The 19083-nt window shown below is 35.3% G+C and overlaps 2 protein-coding genes across 4 annotated transcripts in view; one reads left to right on the plus strand and one right to left on the minus strand.

Annotated features, from left to right (window-relative positions):
- Nucleotides 1-246: 246 nt before the first annotated feature.
- aida (axin interactor, dorsalization associated) lies at nucleotides 247-13497 on the plus strand. Of its 2 annotated transcripts, XM_041252668.1 has the most exons (11): nucleotides 249-522; nucleotides 1477-1543; nucleotides 2500-2553; nucleotides 2833-2887; nucleotides 3471-3534; nucleotides 4979-5082; nucleotides 5481-5492; nucleotides 5866-5988; nucleotides 6479-6601; nucleotides 10285-10402; nucleotides 10903-13497. In XM_041252668.1, exons 1-11 carry the CDS (start codon nucleotides 359-361, stop codon nucleotides 10997-10999), a joined length of 981 nt encoding a protein of 326 aa, XP_041108602.1. In that variant the 5' UTR covers nucleotides 249-358; the 3' UTR covers nucleotides 11000-13497. The 2 variants fall into 2 exon arrangements, with proteins under 2 accessions (XP_041108603.1, XP_041108602.1); XM_041252669.1 differs by lacking the exon at nucleotides 6479-6601 and having other exon boundaries at nucleotides 247-522.
- Nucleotides 13498-14175: 678 nt separating this feature from the next.
- Nucleotides 14176-19083, minus strand: part of LOC121317076 (transport and Golgi organization protein 1 homolog) — a 30485-nt gene continuing 25577 nt past the window's right edge. Inside the window, exons 22-28 of one of the 2 annotated variants that reach the window (XM_041252666.1) lie at nucleotides 18072-18172; nucleotides 17802-17927; nucleotides 16173-16274; nucleotides 16009-16085; nucleotides 15770-15853; nucleotides 15275-15521; nucleotides 14176-14998 (exon numbers count right to left, since the gene is read on the minus strand). In XM_041252666.1, coding sequence (XP_041108600.1) covers nucleotides 14727-14998; nucleotides 15275-15521; nucleotides 15770-15853; nucleotides 16009-16085; nucleotides 16173-16274; nucleotides 17802-17927; nucleotides 18072-18172 — 1009 coding nt within the window. In that variant the 3' untranslated portion in view covers nucleotides 14176-14726. The remainder of the gene's footprint in view (nucleotides 14999-15274; nucleotides 15522-15769; nucleotides 15854-16008; nucleotides 16086-16172; nucleotides 16275-17801; nucleotides 17928-18071; nucleotides 18173-19083) is intronic. The other variant, XM_041252667.1, reaches the window with a different exon arrangement.

Consider the following 19083-nt stretch of genomic DNA (forward strand, 5'->3'; position numbering starts at 1 on the left):
GAAGTTATTAGTTGAATTTGGTAAAAGGTCAAAAATGGTCGCGTTTATGAAAACTGCTCCATTGTGAAATATTTTGTCACTATTATATCACGCTATGTCAGTCACACTGTTTTGTATTCTGCATGTTGTTGCTACAACGTTACTACAATTGACTTGTAAGGCTCCTTCTTTAAAAGGCGTGTGTGTGTACGGGGGAAAAAAAATAAGACACTTTTTAGGAGGCGGAACTTCCCTTCCGTAAAGACAGTTTGGTTGAGGGAACAGATGGGCTTGGTCAGTGTGGGGGTGTTGGTAGTACTGGCTAGACTCAGTGCCCATATACCTGGTACACAAGAATGAGAAGAGGAAAAACATATATATGTGTAGTGCTAATCCGGAAAGTACTGTCAAACATTTAAAATACTCGTATTTAAAAATGACAGATATTAATAAGACCATCCAGAAATGGCACGCCAGTTTTAGTAAAGGCACAGATTTTGATTCCTGGGGACAGTTAGTGGAGGCAATTGACGAATACCACATGTAAGTTGCAAACATTTTCATATAACAATTCATTTTGAATAAAAAAAAAAACAAATCACTTTTTTTAGTTTCAGTTTTTTTTGTTGGACCGATGTGTTTATTTTAGTGTAATTGTACCTGTCGGGTTTTACTTTAATAAAAATGACATCTAGCTATGTTCAGTTCCAGTCATCTTATGGTTACCGTGCAGCCCCTTCTTATTTAATAAAAGTAATTCAAATATGATGCTATTTTAAAACCCACTTTCTCTATCACTAGTAATCAATGTTAACAAACTAGATGTTTTCGGAATGTTTCTCGCTTCAGCACTGTTCGCTTGAGTGATGAGCCTGTTTTACAACCACACCCTCCTTATTGTTTTAGGTGGATACTCTGCAGGATGTAATGATATCGTTTGCTCAACGGTTGTACAGTAGAATGCAGTTTAATCCGTTTTTCCTATTCATTATATATATGTGTGTGTGTGTGTGTGTATTTTCCGACCGATTTTCCGATAAAGTGAAAGTTGATATTGTTGACCCACGGTCTCTATAATTTATATCTAGATAAATCAAAGCATATTTAAAAAAATAAATAGTTAAACAACAACTTAAAGGTACAGCGTCCCTAATAAAGTTTTCATTAAACGAGGCGGCCAAATCTGGTTACCTTTAACTGGTTTTAAATATTAGTGATACATATATAAAAAATGACAAAAAATAAATAAATAAATAAATTGTAACTAAGGAGATTCACTTTGTTTACCTTACTGTACTAATGTGCATAGCAGATATGTCAGATGATATACCTCCCTCTGCTACCATCGCAAGTGTATTAAATTGTAAATTAGACAGGCAACGTAGTAGGTATAATGTGTTGGAAACATGATAGTGATGTTGTACTGTGTGATGAAGTATTCCATCATAACTGTCATATGACACATTTATTAATACACACTGTGTGGTTTTTATTTAGACTAGCAAGGCAGCTACAGAAAGAGGTTCAGTCATCCAATTCTTCAGATTTAACAGAAGATCAAAAGGTAAGTTGTTGCATTATACAAAACTGTGAGTACTTGTCATTTAATGTAAGGGGAAAGAGATCTGATTCTAAAAGCTAATCTTTCCCTGTCCATTTAGCAATTGCAGCCTCACATTTAATATTATAACTACCTAGAGACAAAGTTTAGACCGCACATGTCTGATTGGGTTCTCCCCCAGATCATGGGGCTTTGTATGTGAGCACAGATTATTATTATTATTATTATTATTATTATTATTATTATTATTATCTAATTGATTCACTGCTGCAGCAGCACCTGGGAAAAGCAACCCTGTTGAAATGCTGCTTGATTTGATCTCAACGTGTCCATGTTTACAGTCTCATTTACATGTTTTTACTGAACATATTCTTGGTTTAAATACAGTTTTAACTGTGTATGTCAGATTATTTACTATGGAGTCCATAATTTAGATGTGGATTGTAAATCCTTAAAAAAATACCAGTTTTCAAAAAAAAAAAAAAAAAAAAGTAAAATCTTGCATCTACAGTATAAAATATTTGAAGGATCAGAAGGTATATTGCTAGGGTTCTGCAAATAATAAAAGCAAGTAAACATTGTAAAAATAAATATATACTGATACATAATTACTATTATTTTTAGTATTCTGCATGTTCCTGTTTGTTAAACGGTGCTTTGAAGAATGGAAATAAACACATATGTTAAATGCTTACTGGTTTTTACCAGCCAGTAACCTCTGAACAATGAATGAGGGCAGCCACCAAGGTAGTTGATGAATTCAGGTTTCACTGCAACATAGCATAGAAACAGTTCTCTGTGAGATTCAAAGGAACTTCCAGTACTGATGATGTTCATGAATGCTCTCAAAGAAGAGACCACAACCTCTAAAACAGCTACCGATATGAATAGATGTTCTGTTTTTGCATTTTACATCAGTCTTGAAATGTTGCAATTTCTATGTTTTTTTGTCTTTACAGAAAACATTAGGGAAAGTTGCAACATGCCTTGAATTGCGGAGTGCAGCTTTGCAGGTATGTGTCAGATTAAATGAGACTTATTTTAAATCAGGATAAACAAACTGGTACAGTCAATGTAGGTATATATAAGTGATTGTACATGTATCGATAGAAGCTCCGTCCTCTTGCATATATGGTGGTTTAAAGCTGTGCCCTGTTAGTATTCACTCTGTGTACTGTATTAAGACTGAATAATGATGATGACAAGTTTATGTTTATACCGGTAGTACAGAACCACAGGGGGTGATGTAGTTTTGTGTATTGCTATTCTTTCTATTTCCTCTGTTAATTTAGTCCACCCAGCCCCAAGAAGAGTTCAAGCTGGAAGATCTGAAAAGACTGGAACCCAGTATGTACTTTTTAACTGAAGAACTCTATGCAAGTATTACATTACAAAAACACAGAGCCAGCATAATATGACTGTAAAAAGACATGTACTGTAGTTTAAACATTTGGCTAAATTGATATTAAGTTTATTTTTACTACTGCTATATATCTTATGCTTGAGTGTTTATAGTTTACGAATAATAGTGTACTATTTAAAGTAAAACTCGCTTACTGTAGTTTTTAATATTCCTCAAACTGTTTAAACACCCTTTTAAGTGATACAGAAATACAATGTGTCAGACAGATATACAGTGGAATGTAAAGCACGTCTATTTAGGGAGGGTAAGGTATGGTATGGTATTCTGCCCAAGTATATTAAGAGTTATCTTCAGCACCTTTTGATTGGAATATTGAAAGTAAGCCTGGCCTCAATCTTAAGAATACCAAAGGGATCAGTTTTCCCAATTGTTTCTCTACTTCTGCTCGACGGGAAACAGGTACAATTGAGATGTGTGAAGAATTGGTAGATTACTTAATGTAGTTTATTTACAGTCAGAAAAAAAAAAAAAAAAAACTTTATGTTTGTTTCTTCTCTTTATCAACAGTCATTAAGAATATTCTGACTTTTAACAAAGATTTTCCTTTTGATGTTCAGCCAGTCCCTATAAGGTAATTTAAGATTTGTCACCTGTTTTAAATTTTTTGTATACTTTAACACATTTACATTGCAGTGTAGCAGGTAAGACTCACATTAAGCTATTTCAGACTTAATTATGCACTTAATAAAACACAGAGTCCACTAGTGGAAGTGCATTAAACTCACTGTAATCCAGTGAACTAGTAAACTTCTATTGAGTTTGCAATGTTGTGTGAAATTGACTGTCACTATTGTGATAATGAATTACATACAAGTATACAAACCTGCCCTAGTGTTTCCCCAAAATCAAAAGGTGTCTAGAGTGCAAAAGTGCATTACATTTTAGCAACCCTTTTGTAGAAAACAAACTTGAACAATCGCTGAAACTGACCCTTAGTTGAAAAACAGAAACTATTGTCCAGGCACTGGGCTGTTAATCTTCAAAAATCAGACATGATTAGCAAAGTGTGGGACTTGGACCCCATTCACAGTTGCGATTTAAGGCATCCCAGGGCCGGCCTAGATTTGGGCCACTGTTTCAGTGTGGCTCAGGACCTGCAGTCCGAGACCAGGGCTGGCCTTTACATGTGTATGGACACAAAGCAGACTTGGGCCACCTTTTTGTATCACGTTACCAATTAGTTTTTCTCTGATAACACAGAGAAACACAGATTTTCTGTGACGTCAGAGATTTTTTTTTGTTTTACATTTAGGAAGGGGCAAAAAACATCAAGGCTTTTTTTGTTTGATAATAACCAAATCAATACACGTACCATATATAAACATTAACACAGGCAACTTTGCTTTAAATTTACATAAACATACCTGTCTAATAAACTGCTTCCGGTAATCAAGTTCAGTGTTGAATGAGGCTTTAGTTTACTTCAGTCAGCATGCAGAGCTGTTCAAAGATGCCAAAAACAATAACAACCACCCCTAAAGATCCGATCAACGAGTTTGACATGGACGAATTTCACATCAATGGTAATGTAGAGAGATACAGAGATATAAACTACTGAGGGGCTCAGCATGCACACTATTTTATATTTGCAAGGTAACAGATCTACCTCACTCCATTGATCTAGCTACAATCAGACCATGTGACCTACGGTGCAGGGACCAGTGCTGCAGCAGTTTTTGAAGTGCACATCCTGAATGTAAAAAAACAAATGAAGCAACACAGCATTCTTAGCACAATAAAAGGGGAACCAGTAATTATGTTTATAAAACAAATTGAAAGCATAAGTGCAAAAAATAAATTTTGATCCTAAGAAAAATAAAGTATTCAGAGTGCAGTCACAGGATTCATATTTGATTGAATTATCTCTGTTTGTATTTTAGTACAGCCCATTCATTGTGAAAATCTTGTATTTTATTTATTTTTTATTATTTTATTATTATTAATAATTAATAATAATAATAATAATAATAATAATAATAATAATAATAATAATAATAATAATAAAAAAATTTTAGGAAGATTTTAGCACCTGGCGAGGAAGAGAATTTAGAGTTGGAGGAAGAGGATGATGGAGGGGCTACGGCAGGATCACCAGATTCCTTCCCCCCACGAGTGCCTGGTAAATAATTTTATTATTATTATTATACGCTGAAGGGATTTAAAGGGGTTGTTGTAGAGGTTTCAAACCATTATGTTGTGATAAAACTGAGTAAGGACTTTCTTTAGCTTTAGCAATATTGAAAATACAGTAAAACGTTGTTTACCTAAAAAACAGGCTGCTGAAGATAATTGATGGACGGTAATACAAAAATGTTAACAAATAATTGAAGCATGCATTAAATTGAGGATTGAGAAATACAGTATTCGTATTGATATCGCTTTTGTTACATTGCAAATACTTTTGTGTATTGCAGTGTTGCTGTGTAATATCTGACATTGTTTTGTTTCATGCTCATTTCTGTTGGTCCTGCGCATGGCTTCATCATTCACTCTCCTAACCGCCTGTTGCATTCATAGGAGCTTTCGAAGGTATAGTAACATTGTTTATATTGTGCTATACATTATATTGTAATGCACTTACAATGGCCGTTTGTTCTTGTACTGTACTGTAGTATATTGTTGCAGTACATAATAATATACATACTGTGGAAGTCTGTGAAACACATGTATGCTGTGTTTGGTCTTAAAGATGAGAGATATACATTAAATGATTTACTGAAAAAAAAAAAAATTCAGTTGTTTTCAATGTAAATGGATCATTAGGGCCAGCAGCTTAGTAACCTTGTATCGCTATGAGAGGCACAAGTAGTATGTAAACAGTATGTCTTTAGAACCCACCTTGGATACAAACAGTGATTCTGTTTGCCTAACTAATGCAAATTTGTATTATTTTAATTGTCAGGCACTTTGTTACCGCAGTTACCTTCTGAACCAGGAATGACACTACTTACTATTAATATAGAAAAGATTGGGCTCAAAGACGCTGGACAATGCATTGATCCCTACATAAGCGTTAGCATAAAGGGTAGGAATGGGTGCTTTTTTTCTACATATTTTGGTTTGTGATTCAGAACATACTCTACAAATTACTGTTCTAATAAAGGGTTTATATTAATGAAATAGTATTTAATTATAGGCATTATAAACAGAAAGTCTTATTCAGTCAGTTTAACAAATATTACAGTTTTTGGTAAATATGTACTTTTTGTCCGTAGAATTAGTTATGAAATTTCAAATTGGACACGAATAACAGGTGCCAGCAGTGAAAGTACTTGATAAGTCTTGCTGATTAGGCACTATAAATACCACTTTGAGGGGTTTGATAGACAACTCTAGTTATATGTTTACAATTTAAACCACTTAAATTTGACTATATTACTTGAGATAACATTTACTTGTACTGAACAGAGCTGACACGATCATCAGTCAGCAACATTTGTGGCTGGACACTGCCATTGTGTGATGCCTTTTTAAACCATAATACTTTTTCAGTTAATATATATTTGTTCATGCAGATTTGAATGGGATTGATTTGAACCCTATGCAAGACACTCCTGTGGTTTCACGAAAGGAAGATACGTACATTCATTTTAATGTGAACATAGAAATTCAAAAACATCTTGAAAAACTACCGAAAGGTTTGTTCCCTATCTTGCCACTTGACTGAAGTTTAGAAGTTATTTTGATATTGACCTATTGTTGCATTAAATTGTAGACAAAAGTATTGGCATCCTACAATTAATACAAGATAACATGTTAAAGCATTTGGTGAACATTAGCAATGAATTAATGAATTAATATGACAAAGACCAAAATACACAATTTCCTGTAGTTTAACAAACAGTCTTTATGAAAAAAACCAAAAGCACTTAAGCAATTTCAAATATTTGTTCATGACAAAAGTATTTGTACCTTTACTTCAAAAGCACGTAAAACTGCAATAGAACTTATTACAAAATAAATTAATTTATTGAAAACTGTTACACTGTTACCAAGCAATACGTTAACTTGCATACAAAACGTTTGTGCAACACAGCTTATTGAAAAGGGCACAAATTAAAGTCTGATGTTGTTTCTTGTTATACACGGTTTTGAGGGATAGAAAACTTGTACACTGCATTAAAAAATCAATAGCCAGAAAAACATCTGTTGAACAACGCTTTGGCAACACAGCAGATGATGGTCAAGAGAAAGGAGTTGGATTCACGTTTGAGAAAAAACACTTGTAGCAGACTACAACAAAGAAATATGGAATACCGAAATCCGCAATCGGCAGTAACCAAGAAGAACCAAGGAAGTGGACATTCAAAGAAAAGTACGGGTACCGCAGGTAGGAGCATTGCCCGAGCACCTAAACAAAAATGCAAGATTATAAGCCAAGGATTTAAAAGAGAGATTTAGAAGCATCAGGTATAATTGCGCAGAAAGAACTGTACACAGAACACAGAAGAGTTGTATACACGTAGACTGAAAACCGCTTTTAAAGAAAATGAATAAAGCAAACGTTTTAAACATCTTTGGTTTGATGAGTCTACAATAGCGCTGTTCCCCAAAAATGAACCATAGTATGTTTGCAGAAAAAAAGTGGAAAGCCTTCAAAGAAGAAAACCGTGTACCTACAGTTAACAAGAAAAGGTACTTTTGATCATCTGGGGGTATTTTAGCAGTTCAGGGACTGGAAACATTGGTGTGAGTGAAAATTGAATGAATGCAGCTATGTATCAAAACATTCTACATAAAGTACAATAATACCATCTGCTCTTAGGCTGACTGGCAGACCAGTTTATTTTCCAACATCACACTGACTCAAAGCATATGGCTAAGTCAACCCTGGAATTCTTGAAAAAAAAACAAAATGAAAGTTCTTGAATGGCCTTTGTAGTCACCAGATCTCAATCCGATAGAAACGCTTTGGACTGATCTGAAAAAAGATGTAGCCAAGTAGGGCTGTAACAAAGGGTACATTTTGATTTTTACATTTGGTACTAATTTGTATAATTGACTGGTGATGTCACCAGCTACTAGTTTATATTTGATTGAAAATCCTATTATAGTACAGGTAATCCATATAAATGGAATAACACATTCACATGTAGTTTAAAAATACTTTATATAGAACAGTAATCATCTTTTTATAATTTAAATAAAAATACTTTGTTTATGTACATGTAGTTGATGCTGCTTGCGATATATACAGTAAGCTTGCATTGCAGCAGCACCTTATTGCTGTCAATTGAAGAACTGCAGCTGACTTAGGCAAAGCAAAGTTTTAAGGGGATGGACAGGACAGTGCTCAGTTTTCTAAATTTAAAATTGTTAGTGTTAGTATTTCATACTTATCCTACCATAGCACTTCTCTTACAACGTATTGTACACTAGGTATTCAGTACATATTTTACTGAAACATTACCATCACTATAGGTATCCCTCCAGTGCTTTGGCATATTCTACCCTGCTCTAATGCACGCAGCGGCACCATATAGATTTGGTATGTATAACGATTTGTTAGTGGATTTTAATACAAGTTTTATGCATTATACAAATCAAAAGATCACATTTTGCATGCAAGTGGCATTTAATGTGTGATTTACAGTATTCACACATTGTCAGACAGTTTCTGTTAACAGAGAAGAAAAAAAGACAAAAAAAACATACACATGCATGAATGCTGCCTGACGAACCTTCGAAGGTTTAGAACTATCTTTGAAATCCTGGCTAGCGAACAAACCTTTGAACACAGCCCTATAGCCAAGCATTTATCCAATCTGTCTGAGCAGAAGGAAATATGCAAGACAGAATGGGCCCAGATTTTACCAACAAGATGTAACATATTGGTTAAGAATGGTCATCAACGTCTGAAAACCATAATAAAAGCAAACAGGAGGAAAAACAAAATACTAAAGCAGGGGTGCCAATACTTTTGTCATGAACAAATATTTGATACTGCTTAAGTTGTTTTGTTTTTTTTCTTTGTTATAAAGATTACTTGTTAAACTATCAGAAATAGTTTGTCATATTAATTAGTGGCTAATGTTCCCTAAATGCTTGCATTTAACGTTTTCTTAAATTATCTTATATTCAGTGTAGGGTGCCAATACTTGCGACCCCTAGTATTTTATGTCATAATGCATTGCTTACACATTTTTTTGTATCTCCTTAAATAAGAATAATAAAAGAAACTGAATTTAAAGAAACATGTTTATTAAATTATTTATGTCCTTTGCCCTAGTGTGGCCTGCATGGCAGATTACTTTTTCATCTGGATATTTTATGTCATCTACATTTACTATTATTTCATTTCTTTACATTATTTATTATCCCCTTCTCAATGATTGTCTAGTTTCACTTGGATAATTTTTTGCCATACCTATAACTATTCTAGCAAACAGTGCTTTTGAAAAGACTTGTAAAGAAAGGTTGTGGGGAAGTAAGGTAGAAAAACGTATCAGTCTTGTACAGGTTTTAGTGCACAGTGCTTCATCCTTGGGCTTCAGGATACAAAGAAATGCTAATATGCGTCCCCACCTCAATCGGAATTTCTTTCTGGAATAGTTAGTAAGCATGACAACAAAGGATCTAAGTTTAACAACAACTGATAGTCATACTGAACACATAGAAACAGTATATAAAATAAGGTTTATAGGTGGAAAGTCTTTAGAGTAGTCGGCACCACTTAATCGGGACACTTGTAATCGGCATTTCTGCTTAAATGGGACAGAACTCCAGGAGACGGTTCTTCCCAGTGCTATTTGTCGATACAAATGATGAATGAAGCGCACTTTTCAGAACTAGACAGATTTGCGTAGCAGTGCAGTGATTATGTTGTGACTTGCATAAACCAGGTTGAACTCTTGAAGGAGTTGAAATCTCCTGTGGCAAACAAAGTTGGCGTGACAACATTGCAGGTGTCTCATCTTGTGATAAGATGTGATTTCATTATTTTTTCATTTCATTTGGAAAGAATACAAAAAAAAAAATTGTTTAGGAATAAAAACAAAAATAACTTGTATTTCAAACGATGCATTTAACATTTATTCATAATGTGAAGTGATTTCATTATTTGTATTTTCATTTAGAAAAAAAAAGAAATAGCATGTGGATGTTGTATATTATGAATATAAGTGTGTGTGATGTCCTTTCAAATGGCTGTCGTTTAATTGGGACAGCTGCTTATTGCGGATATTTGTTATATCTCCTGAGGCGTCCCGATAAAGCGGAGCAGACTGTAAGGCTATTTATTTGGTAGTGGCCTGAACTGTGTTACAAAGCTGAATTGATTTTTGCTTGAAGTGGGCTAAAGCTTTTTTGTTTTGTTTTACAGGGGCAGCTATTTTCTTTGAACTGAAACACTACAAACCCAAGAAAAAGTTTACCAGCACAAAATGTTTTGCATTTATGGAAATGGATGAGATCAAACCCGGGCCGATTGTTATAGAACTGTAAGTACAGAAAGTGCTTCCAGGGGTGCTGACATTTTGTTGATTGTTTGTGATCACAGAAACAAGAAGTCATTTTGGTACTTTCCATTGACAACGGGAGTTAAGTTTTGTGTACTTAAAGTGCAGATCTCAAAATTAGCATAGTCAATGTTGTATTTTATACTGCCTTCTGTGTAATTTGATGTGATTGTGATCTGAAGAAACATGCATTTTGGCACATTTAATAATCTTGTACAACTAAGATAAAGCTTAAATCAGGTAGATTATAGATAAATAGTATTATACTGCTGGTATTTTAGTATAGCTCTGGTACCAGAATCATTCTCAATTTCCTACCTTATGTGGTTTTCATATTTAGTACAAGATAATTTCAAAAGCAATTTTAAGGTTGTACTGTAGGTATTTAATACCATTAAATAGCCCAATTGTTAAACAACAATTGAACTGACAAGAAGTTATATTTAACTGGGTCCGGTACATTTTCTGATCTTGTCTTATAGATACAAGAAGCCAACCGATTTCAAAAGGAAGAAACTTAATTTACTGACCAAAAAACCACTCTATCTCCATCTTCTCCAGACATTGCACAAGGATTAACCTGGACCAAGGTGGTAGTATATGTTAATGAACCAACTCGCACCTCTTAACCACAGCAGCAGTCATCCAACAACCATGCTGAAAGACTAACTACTTTTCCATCCTGTTACCACAGCAAAAGCAAACAAGTGACCTACAGGGCCAATGAACCAACCACTTTCATTTCTGAGTGCATTATTGTGATACTTGAGGTGGATCCTTTCATACCTCCATGGCCTGCAACATGGAATGGTCCAAAACAAGATGTAGGATGTTGAAAAGGCTTTGAACATACATGAAACAATTTTGAAGTTTGAAGAAAAAAAGAAGACAATGCAGAAATCACCACAGACACCAGCATCACTATATACAGGGAGCTGTATATAACTTTACAGTGACAACACTATCAATAAGATTATTATAAGCATACTGCCCCAGTGGAAGTGGAATATTTTGTGAGAAATATGTGCTGGGTCAGTGGTGTGCACAAAGGAGAACCACTAAATCCTGACTCAAACTGATCCTTCAGCAGTCATGTAGAATGGTTCAGATTTATAAGATCGTGAACAGCTTCTGCTAGACTAGACATAGCAAGTGTACACGTTACCTAAAGTAGGGGTGGAACATGTGGCTTGCAGGCAATATTCTGAAAACCACTGCTTCACTTGGACATCTGTAATGCTTATGATAGTTCAAATTACTAATTTATTTGCTCTGGGAACAATAGCCTCTACTATTGGCTTTTTTAATGAAAGCAGAAAGCAGAAACTACATTCTCTTTTGAACACATGCCAAATTAGGATGCCCAGTTCCATGCTAGCTCAAACTAATTAGAATAATAGCTGTCGCAATAACACAAAAAAAGTGGCAATAACAAAACAGTTATTTAGGAAACAGTTTCTTTGATAGACATTCTGAGCTTTAACACACAACTAGACACGCTATAATTTGTATCCCTGTGAGTAGTGGCAGGGCAGGCTGATAAGGGGCCTGTAGCAGCAATATTTTATGCCCACCAACCCTTCCCCCTCTTACCTCCCCCTCTTCAGTTTTATTAACAGTGACAGGGTGATTTTCCACGATTTTTGCTCCAGATTTTCTGAAAGTAATTGTAAAAGTTTAAAAGGTGCAAATCTATCAATGTACATCGTAGGCATGGAAGAGAGAAATAAAAGGAAAATTAGCTGGAGTTTATTTGCAGTTGAGCAAAAAAGCTATGAAAGTTGTCCTGTAAACATTTTTCTACTTCATAATATCATTCTGGGTGTGTTCAGAGCAGAACAGCTAAACACTTGCAACCGATTTGTTGTACTACTAAGTCAAATATGGAAATGAGGGGTATCCATAAACTACATATTACTTTTACAAGCAGATCATTTCTATTTAAAGACAGTTCTAACTTGCTTTCTGTATTCAGCTTCCTTACATTTGCAACTTGAATACACCTAGTTCAGCTGTTTTCCATAGTCCCACCAGTTAGAGATCAAAATTTTTCCATATCATTGCAATGAAACATTTGTTACATATTAAAATAGCCAAACATCTGGAGAGTAATATTATTACTCACGGCCAATGGTGTTTCAGCAGAAAAAAGAGCAAGAAAGAACTCAATGATAAGATTCATGTTAATTATAATAAATTACTGTATTGTTAACGCTTGCTGTGCCCCTTAGAAAGTCTTAGGCCACAGGTTGAGAAACTCCGATACACAGAGAACCTTGTTTTTTTTAAAGATTTTAAATGCGGGGTTGATCTTGTAGTAATAAATTGTCAGCAATTGGTTTATCTTTTATTATTATTATTACTATTTAGCAGACACTTTTATCCAAAGCGACTTATCAAGTACCCTATGTTGTTAACTCAGATTAAAAACTATGTTATGGTCTTGTCAAAATTGGTATGACACTATAACTACTCATCCAATGTTAAAATATGTATAGACAGAAATAACATTAAGAAACAGTTCACTTTGTACCAGTCAACTGTATTTCCTCATGTGAACTCATAAATACCCCCTTTTCATACATACACTTGTCCTTAGCATGGGCTAAAAATGAGGTTTCTGCACACTGCCAGATTAGGCACCCGTCTTATTCTGTTACTAAATGTGTTTCAGAATCACTTTCATAAAAAAAAAAAAATAAAAACACACACACACAACACATAGAGCCTATTTTTAAATCGGTACAATAGTAAAAAAAATCCAAGTTGCGGTTCTCCGTGAACTGCTTGGGCCCAAAGCAATTGCTTAGTCTGCTTATGCCTAGCGCCGCCATTGCCTGCAAGTCAAATTATGTTGAACCAATACCGTGTACACTACTTTACAAGCCAAAAATGCAAATGTGTCATTCATTAAACAATATTAACACATATGATTACAAAATACCATTTTTTATATGAAGGTAAATGGCCCTTAATATCAAATGAAGAAATATAGGTGCAACGTATCCATGTGTCTGTTGAAATACATCTGTTTATCTGTAACCTCCATCAAAGAACAACAAAAAAGTTGACTTTCGGCACTTGAATTGTGTTATTATTGCAGACCAAGAATTTTATTTTATATAGAAAACAGCTCTTAAAAGGTGTTTTCAGAAAAGTAGACAAAAAAAAAAAAAAAAAAAAAAGGTTTGGGGACCATTTCTTCAGTAGTATATGTGGATAAGATGGTTGCACGACTTACCTTAACCTGTGTATTTCACAATGGTGCAAAACACTCGTCTGGGAAAATGTTGTTTGAGTGGTGTGCAGAAAGTTTTTTTTTTTTTTTTTCCCTCTTGTATTTCGTTATAACTCAGTTCACTACAACAGCATGTAAGACTGTTTGTTTCAAGTGTGTGTACTTTATACATCCTGTAGAATACATTAATCATTCAGTGATTTAACATGTAACATCAAGGTAGGGAAAAGAAATTGTAAATTTCGAATTATTTCACTGTATATATATATATATTTCAGACAGCAATAAGTTGATCATAAAAACCATCGACAATTTAAAAGCACTAAACCAGTCAACTTCAATTAATTAAAAAAAATGTTATATAACCAGAACCAAATAATCTGGTTATAATTAAAAGAAAATAAAAAGTCATCTTAACTAATACCAAACTCAAAAGCAGTGTGTTTAAATAAGACGGAGTTGCTGTTTGTTCTTTCATATTTGACTAGAACAAAAAAAAAGGATAACTGCAAACAAGTAATTTTAACCATCTTTATTAATAAATTCTCAGAAAATAGCAAAATAAGTTGTATACCTCCTAGACTTTTTTTGTATACAATTTACTCGTCCCATAAATTAAAAGTGAAGTTAAACCTACAACTGAGAGTAAAAAGGATTGGCCATAAAAACATGTGATGTGTGAGCATGCTAATACTATTGGAGGCTATTTTAACAAATAAACAACTATTTCCACAGGTAATCTTGATCAGACTGTGTACCACAAATATCCCTTTAAAAAAACACCAGATAATACAGGGACTGCAATAAACAATTGTTTTATTTATTTATTTTTAAAATGGCGCATACCGATTCTAATTGATAGTGCACAGTGATAGGCCGCACAGGGTGCCCTAAGTTTTCATTTAACATTAATTCCAAACACAGTTTGACAAGACATTGGTGTTATAATGAATTAATTTTTTCCTACTGTCAAAGCAGAATTTTAAAATTCTGCTCTTTTAAATAAGAGCAGAAACAGTTCTTTGATCTGCTTAGTTTAATAAAATAACACCAGATGTTAGGCAAAGTTTATGGCCCATTCTGTGAATTTGATGAAAAGTCTCTGTGTTGCACCTGTTGTGGTGGCACACCAGGACCTGGAGGATAGTCCCTTGGGCCCATTTGTGGTGACGGACCTTGCGGGCCTGGATAGTCTCTCATGCCTGGTGGGGGACCGGTCCCGGAAGGCATATTTTTGGGTGGAAATGGATAGTCCCGAGGTCCATGTGGCAGTGGAAAACCAGGTGCAAAATCCCTTGAGCCAGGTGGGTAGTCTCTGTGCGGCAGAAGTGGTCCACGAACTACATTACATAAAATAAAAGTTTTAGGATTTGAAATTTAATACGCTGTTTTAAAAGTTGTTCAAAACATTTTCAATTTTCAGGTTACATGATTCATGTTGCTTTGCACTTTTCCAAAAAGAAAACAAACACAAGCCAGCTTGCAGTAAGATAGCCCTGTTACAAAAAAATATTTCAGTATACCATGATTAAGAAATTCCACCGTTACAAAAAAACATTGCATAATTCTCGCATAAAAAAATGTTGTATAACAAAAAATACTTAATAAAGTATTACCAGTCAGTGGTGGAGAAGGTCCATATGGCCTGGGACCATAGGGTCCTCTGACTGGGTGTGGAGGTCCGTAGCGAGGGCCTGGCGCAGGTAGAGAATGCCCAGCTATGGGCCGAGGGGCATGTCCATTGGGAGGTCCGGTCATCGGTGGAGGGGCAAATCCTTTTGGTGGAGGTGCAGGACCAGTCACTGGCGAATTCATGATTGGAGTCCCTGGAAATGATGGTGGACCTTCAGCTTTAGCGTTCACCTTAAAAATAAATAAATAAATAAATAAATAAATAAATAAATAAATAAATAATCCCTCAATTAGCTTAATTTAAACAAAGCAGATGCACTTGATAAAACTTGCATGAACCACGCCTAATTCACGGTTAGCAGTGTATGTTAGAATCCACCTTCCTTGTGTGTTCCCCAGACAAACACATACATTTTATAAAGCATGTCAGTCCCTGGGATCAGTTACATACACCATGCAACTCTGCTCTGTATACTCACTGTATCTGGTTCTTTTGGTGGGGAAGGACAAGGGGAAGAAGATAAAGCCTGAGGTTCAACAGGATTTGTTTCAATATGGTTTTGCTTTTGAACAAAAATAGGAAGAGGAAAAAATGAAAAATAAAACCACAGACAGTATAAGAATGAAGAAAAGAAACAATACAGGGTAGAGAGCTACAAGGAGAGACAACTTAAGTTTTATTACTAAATATCCCTATAAAACCATCTCATTGATTTACCGATCCATCCAATTGGACGTTAGGCGAGGAAGTCCTTGGGACACTAGAAATCAATGGTGGGGCACATACTCCAACATCTAGAACATAAATAAAATGTAGTTATCTTATAAGACCAAAATAATCAAGTTATCTGTAAAAATACATAGCACCTTGCATGTGCATACCTGCTCTGAATGGAGGTAGAAGTCCATGCTCTCCAGGGACATGGAATCGTCCTGATGTTTCAGATGGGGGTCTTCTTGGACCAAGCTGGCCATCCATGTGACCTGTGAAAGTTATTAATGTTAACATAATGCAAGATTGATCAATTTAACAACCAAGAAATGAATTTAACAAAATATGAAAAGTGACAAAAAATGTTGACAGAAAAGTAAAGCTGCAGTCAAATGGGAATATCCACAGCAGCAGCGAGCGATGTGAGCGACGTTGCTTTAAGAAAATTTCATGTCGCTAAAATAGAACCTGTTTCTATTTTGGTTTTTTTTGGTCACGCGACTGGAATGAAACTGACCAATCAGAAACAAGGTTAACACCCTTTACACAAGTCAAACACGCCTGAAAACACGTCACACCTGAAAACAAGTTTCATGTATTACCAGTAGTCGTGGCTTGCAGGTGGTGCATTTAGCAGCACCAAGACATTTTATTTCCGATTATGCAAGTTGCTTTAAAATAAGTTTATTAAAAAGCAAAAATAAACCAGACCGTACATCAGCCTATCCATCTAGTATTTAAATGAAAAATGTGAAAAATGACACAAAAAAGGTCCCGCATTCACACAACTTGAACAACTTGAACTTTTAAGCTATGGCTTTTATTTGGTTTGTTTGTTCACCAAATTGTTCTGTGGCACAAATCTATGACAAGAATGTCTTTATATATGTATAAAATGAACATATACATAAAGAAATTCACCAAACAAACAAAATATTACAGGTCCTACTATTCTATACATTGTAAAACAAAGCCAGCAAAACGTTTGTATTCTATGTGAAACATCCCAACATTACCAAGCTCATAGTTTTATGACCTGTATCTGTTCACCGGACTGTTTTAAAAGGAAAATCTAAATAAAAAGGCTGTGTGTCTTGCTGTAGCGCACAACCTAGTTCTGTGTAAAAATACTCATAAGACGGCTCAAACACTCACCCATGATCTGATGCGTCACGGTCTTCAGTAGCGTTTATGATAAAGTGGAAAAATATATTTGCAGAACAGCATCGATAGTAATATAAGGTAAGTGGTGACTTGTGCGTAATAACACAGATGATAACAACATCAACAACGTTGTACTTAAATACTTGAAGTTAATAAAAAGGATCAATGAAGGAATTTGTAAAGTAAAACAACTGAGAGTGCAGTAAATTGTACACAAATGTATAAAAATAAAATAATTTTGTTGAAAATATCAGTTCAACTATACTAGTATTGTCTAGCTGTCTGCTGACAAGATGTACTGGGTTTCAAAATCAGACTGGTACCGAAAAGAAAAAATAAATACTACCAGTAGAACTACTACTAATATATGACAATAAAACTGTTGGATATATAGGGATGTTCTGATCTATAGATTTTACAAGTCCAACCTTTATTTTATAATAGAGTTGCTGGAGGTCAGGGTGGTAACCTTTTTAGCAAAATAAGACCGGTTTTGAATGGGACAGCCCCTCTCTAGTCTGTCCAATAGGAATCGTACTTACTTCCAGTCTTTTGGATCGTTTCCAAGTGTGGATTGGTACTCGACGAGTGTTTTATGGTTGGAGTTATAATTCTACTGGTACTATCTGACTTACCAAAGGGTTCTCTTCTGCCCACAGGAGCAGATGGAGGGCGTCCAGGGCCCTCAATCATTGGTGGGGGTGAAGGGGCCCCTCCACTCACAGGAGATGGGCCATAGGAATCGTCACGGCTCAGTGTGCCTGGTTTTAAAAGGAAAACACAATTACGATATCATATGATCAAGGTGATGCCAAAACAAAAACACATGGGGAAAAAAACAAAAAGAAAAATGAACGCCTTTCTTATTAGTGAACATGTGCAAATGTACAAACACAAGCTCTTACCTCTACGTGGTGGTGGGATCTGTCTATCTTGTCGGCCAGGGGTTGGTTTAATTAGAGAAGGTTTTTGGATTTCTGCGAGCTTGTCATTAACTTCAACTAGTCTGGGAGGAGGTGGAAATAGGAAGAATTAACTGGCCATCTTTTCAAACACATGTATTTACTAGAAACAATAGAACATTTGCTAGAATGCATAACACATTGTTTGAACCTAAAGCTAATATGCCTGCTAACTAGCATTTTTAAATTGGATGATACCAATAGTTGAACTTGACAAGTAAAAGCATAAAATACAGCTTTGTAAAGTGATAATGGTAATGTGCAAACCACTCCTTGTTGCATTCACAGGGGGAGGAACTAGTCCACAACTTGTAGTGCATTGAACAAAAATCTTTTCTTAAAACACAGATTACTATATTGCAGCAAATTTACCTCAATATGATTTGCCCACAACCGAAAAACAGAAACTAAGCAGAGTGAAGCAGCCTAAATAGTTGAAGTTTGCTAGTTCCTGGTATCACACAGAGAACCAGTGAAAACCCGCAAGTGCTGTGCTCGTTTTAACAATTTCATTTTACTGGGCATTGTTCCCCTCGCAATAATTTTCTGATCTTATCACAGCTTCAGCCATGGTTCAGTCAATACCTGACCCTGTGTTCCTAAACGATAATGAACATGTATTAAAACCTACCATTACGAATCTCTGGTTTTTATTTGACTCTGAGCTTAACTTTAACCAACTCGTCAAAATGATTTGAAAAACAGCCCAGACCAAGGATCTGCTGAAACCCTGGTCCATGAGTTTATTTGTTCACAACTGGATTATTGTAACCCGCTGCTCACTGGTCTACCAAAATCCCCCGTCAAAACCCCAGTTGGTGACCCATCTTGACATACCAGGTCTACAGAGCATATTACATTGGTCTTGAGAAGCCTTCACGGCTGCCTGTTTCAATTAGGATGGATTTTTAGATCCTGTTGTTGACTCAAAGGTCCTTCATGAGCTAGCTCCACC

Source organism: Polyodon spathula, chromosome 6, assembly GCF_017654505.1.
Source record: "Polyodon spathula isolate WHYD16114869_AA chromosome 6, ASM1765450v1, whole genome shotgun sequence".
Classification (NCBI taxonomy): domain Eukaryota; kingdom Metazoa; phylum Chordata; class Actinopteri; order Acipenseriformes; family Polyodontidae; genus Polyodon; species Polyodon spathula.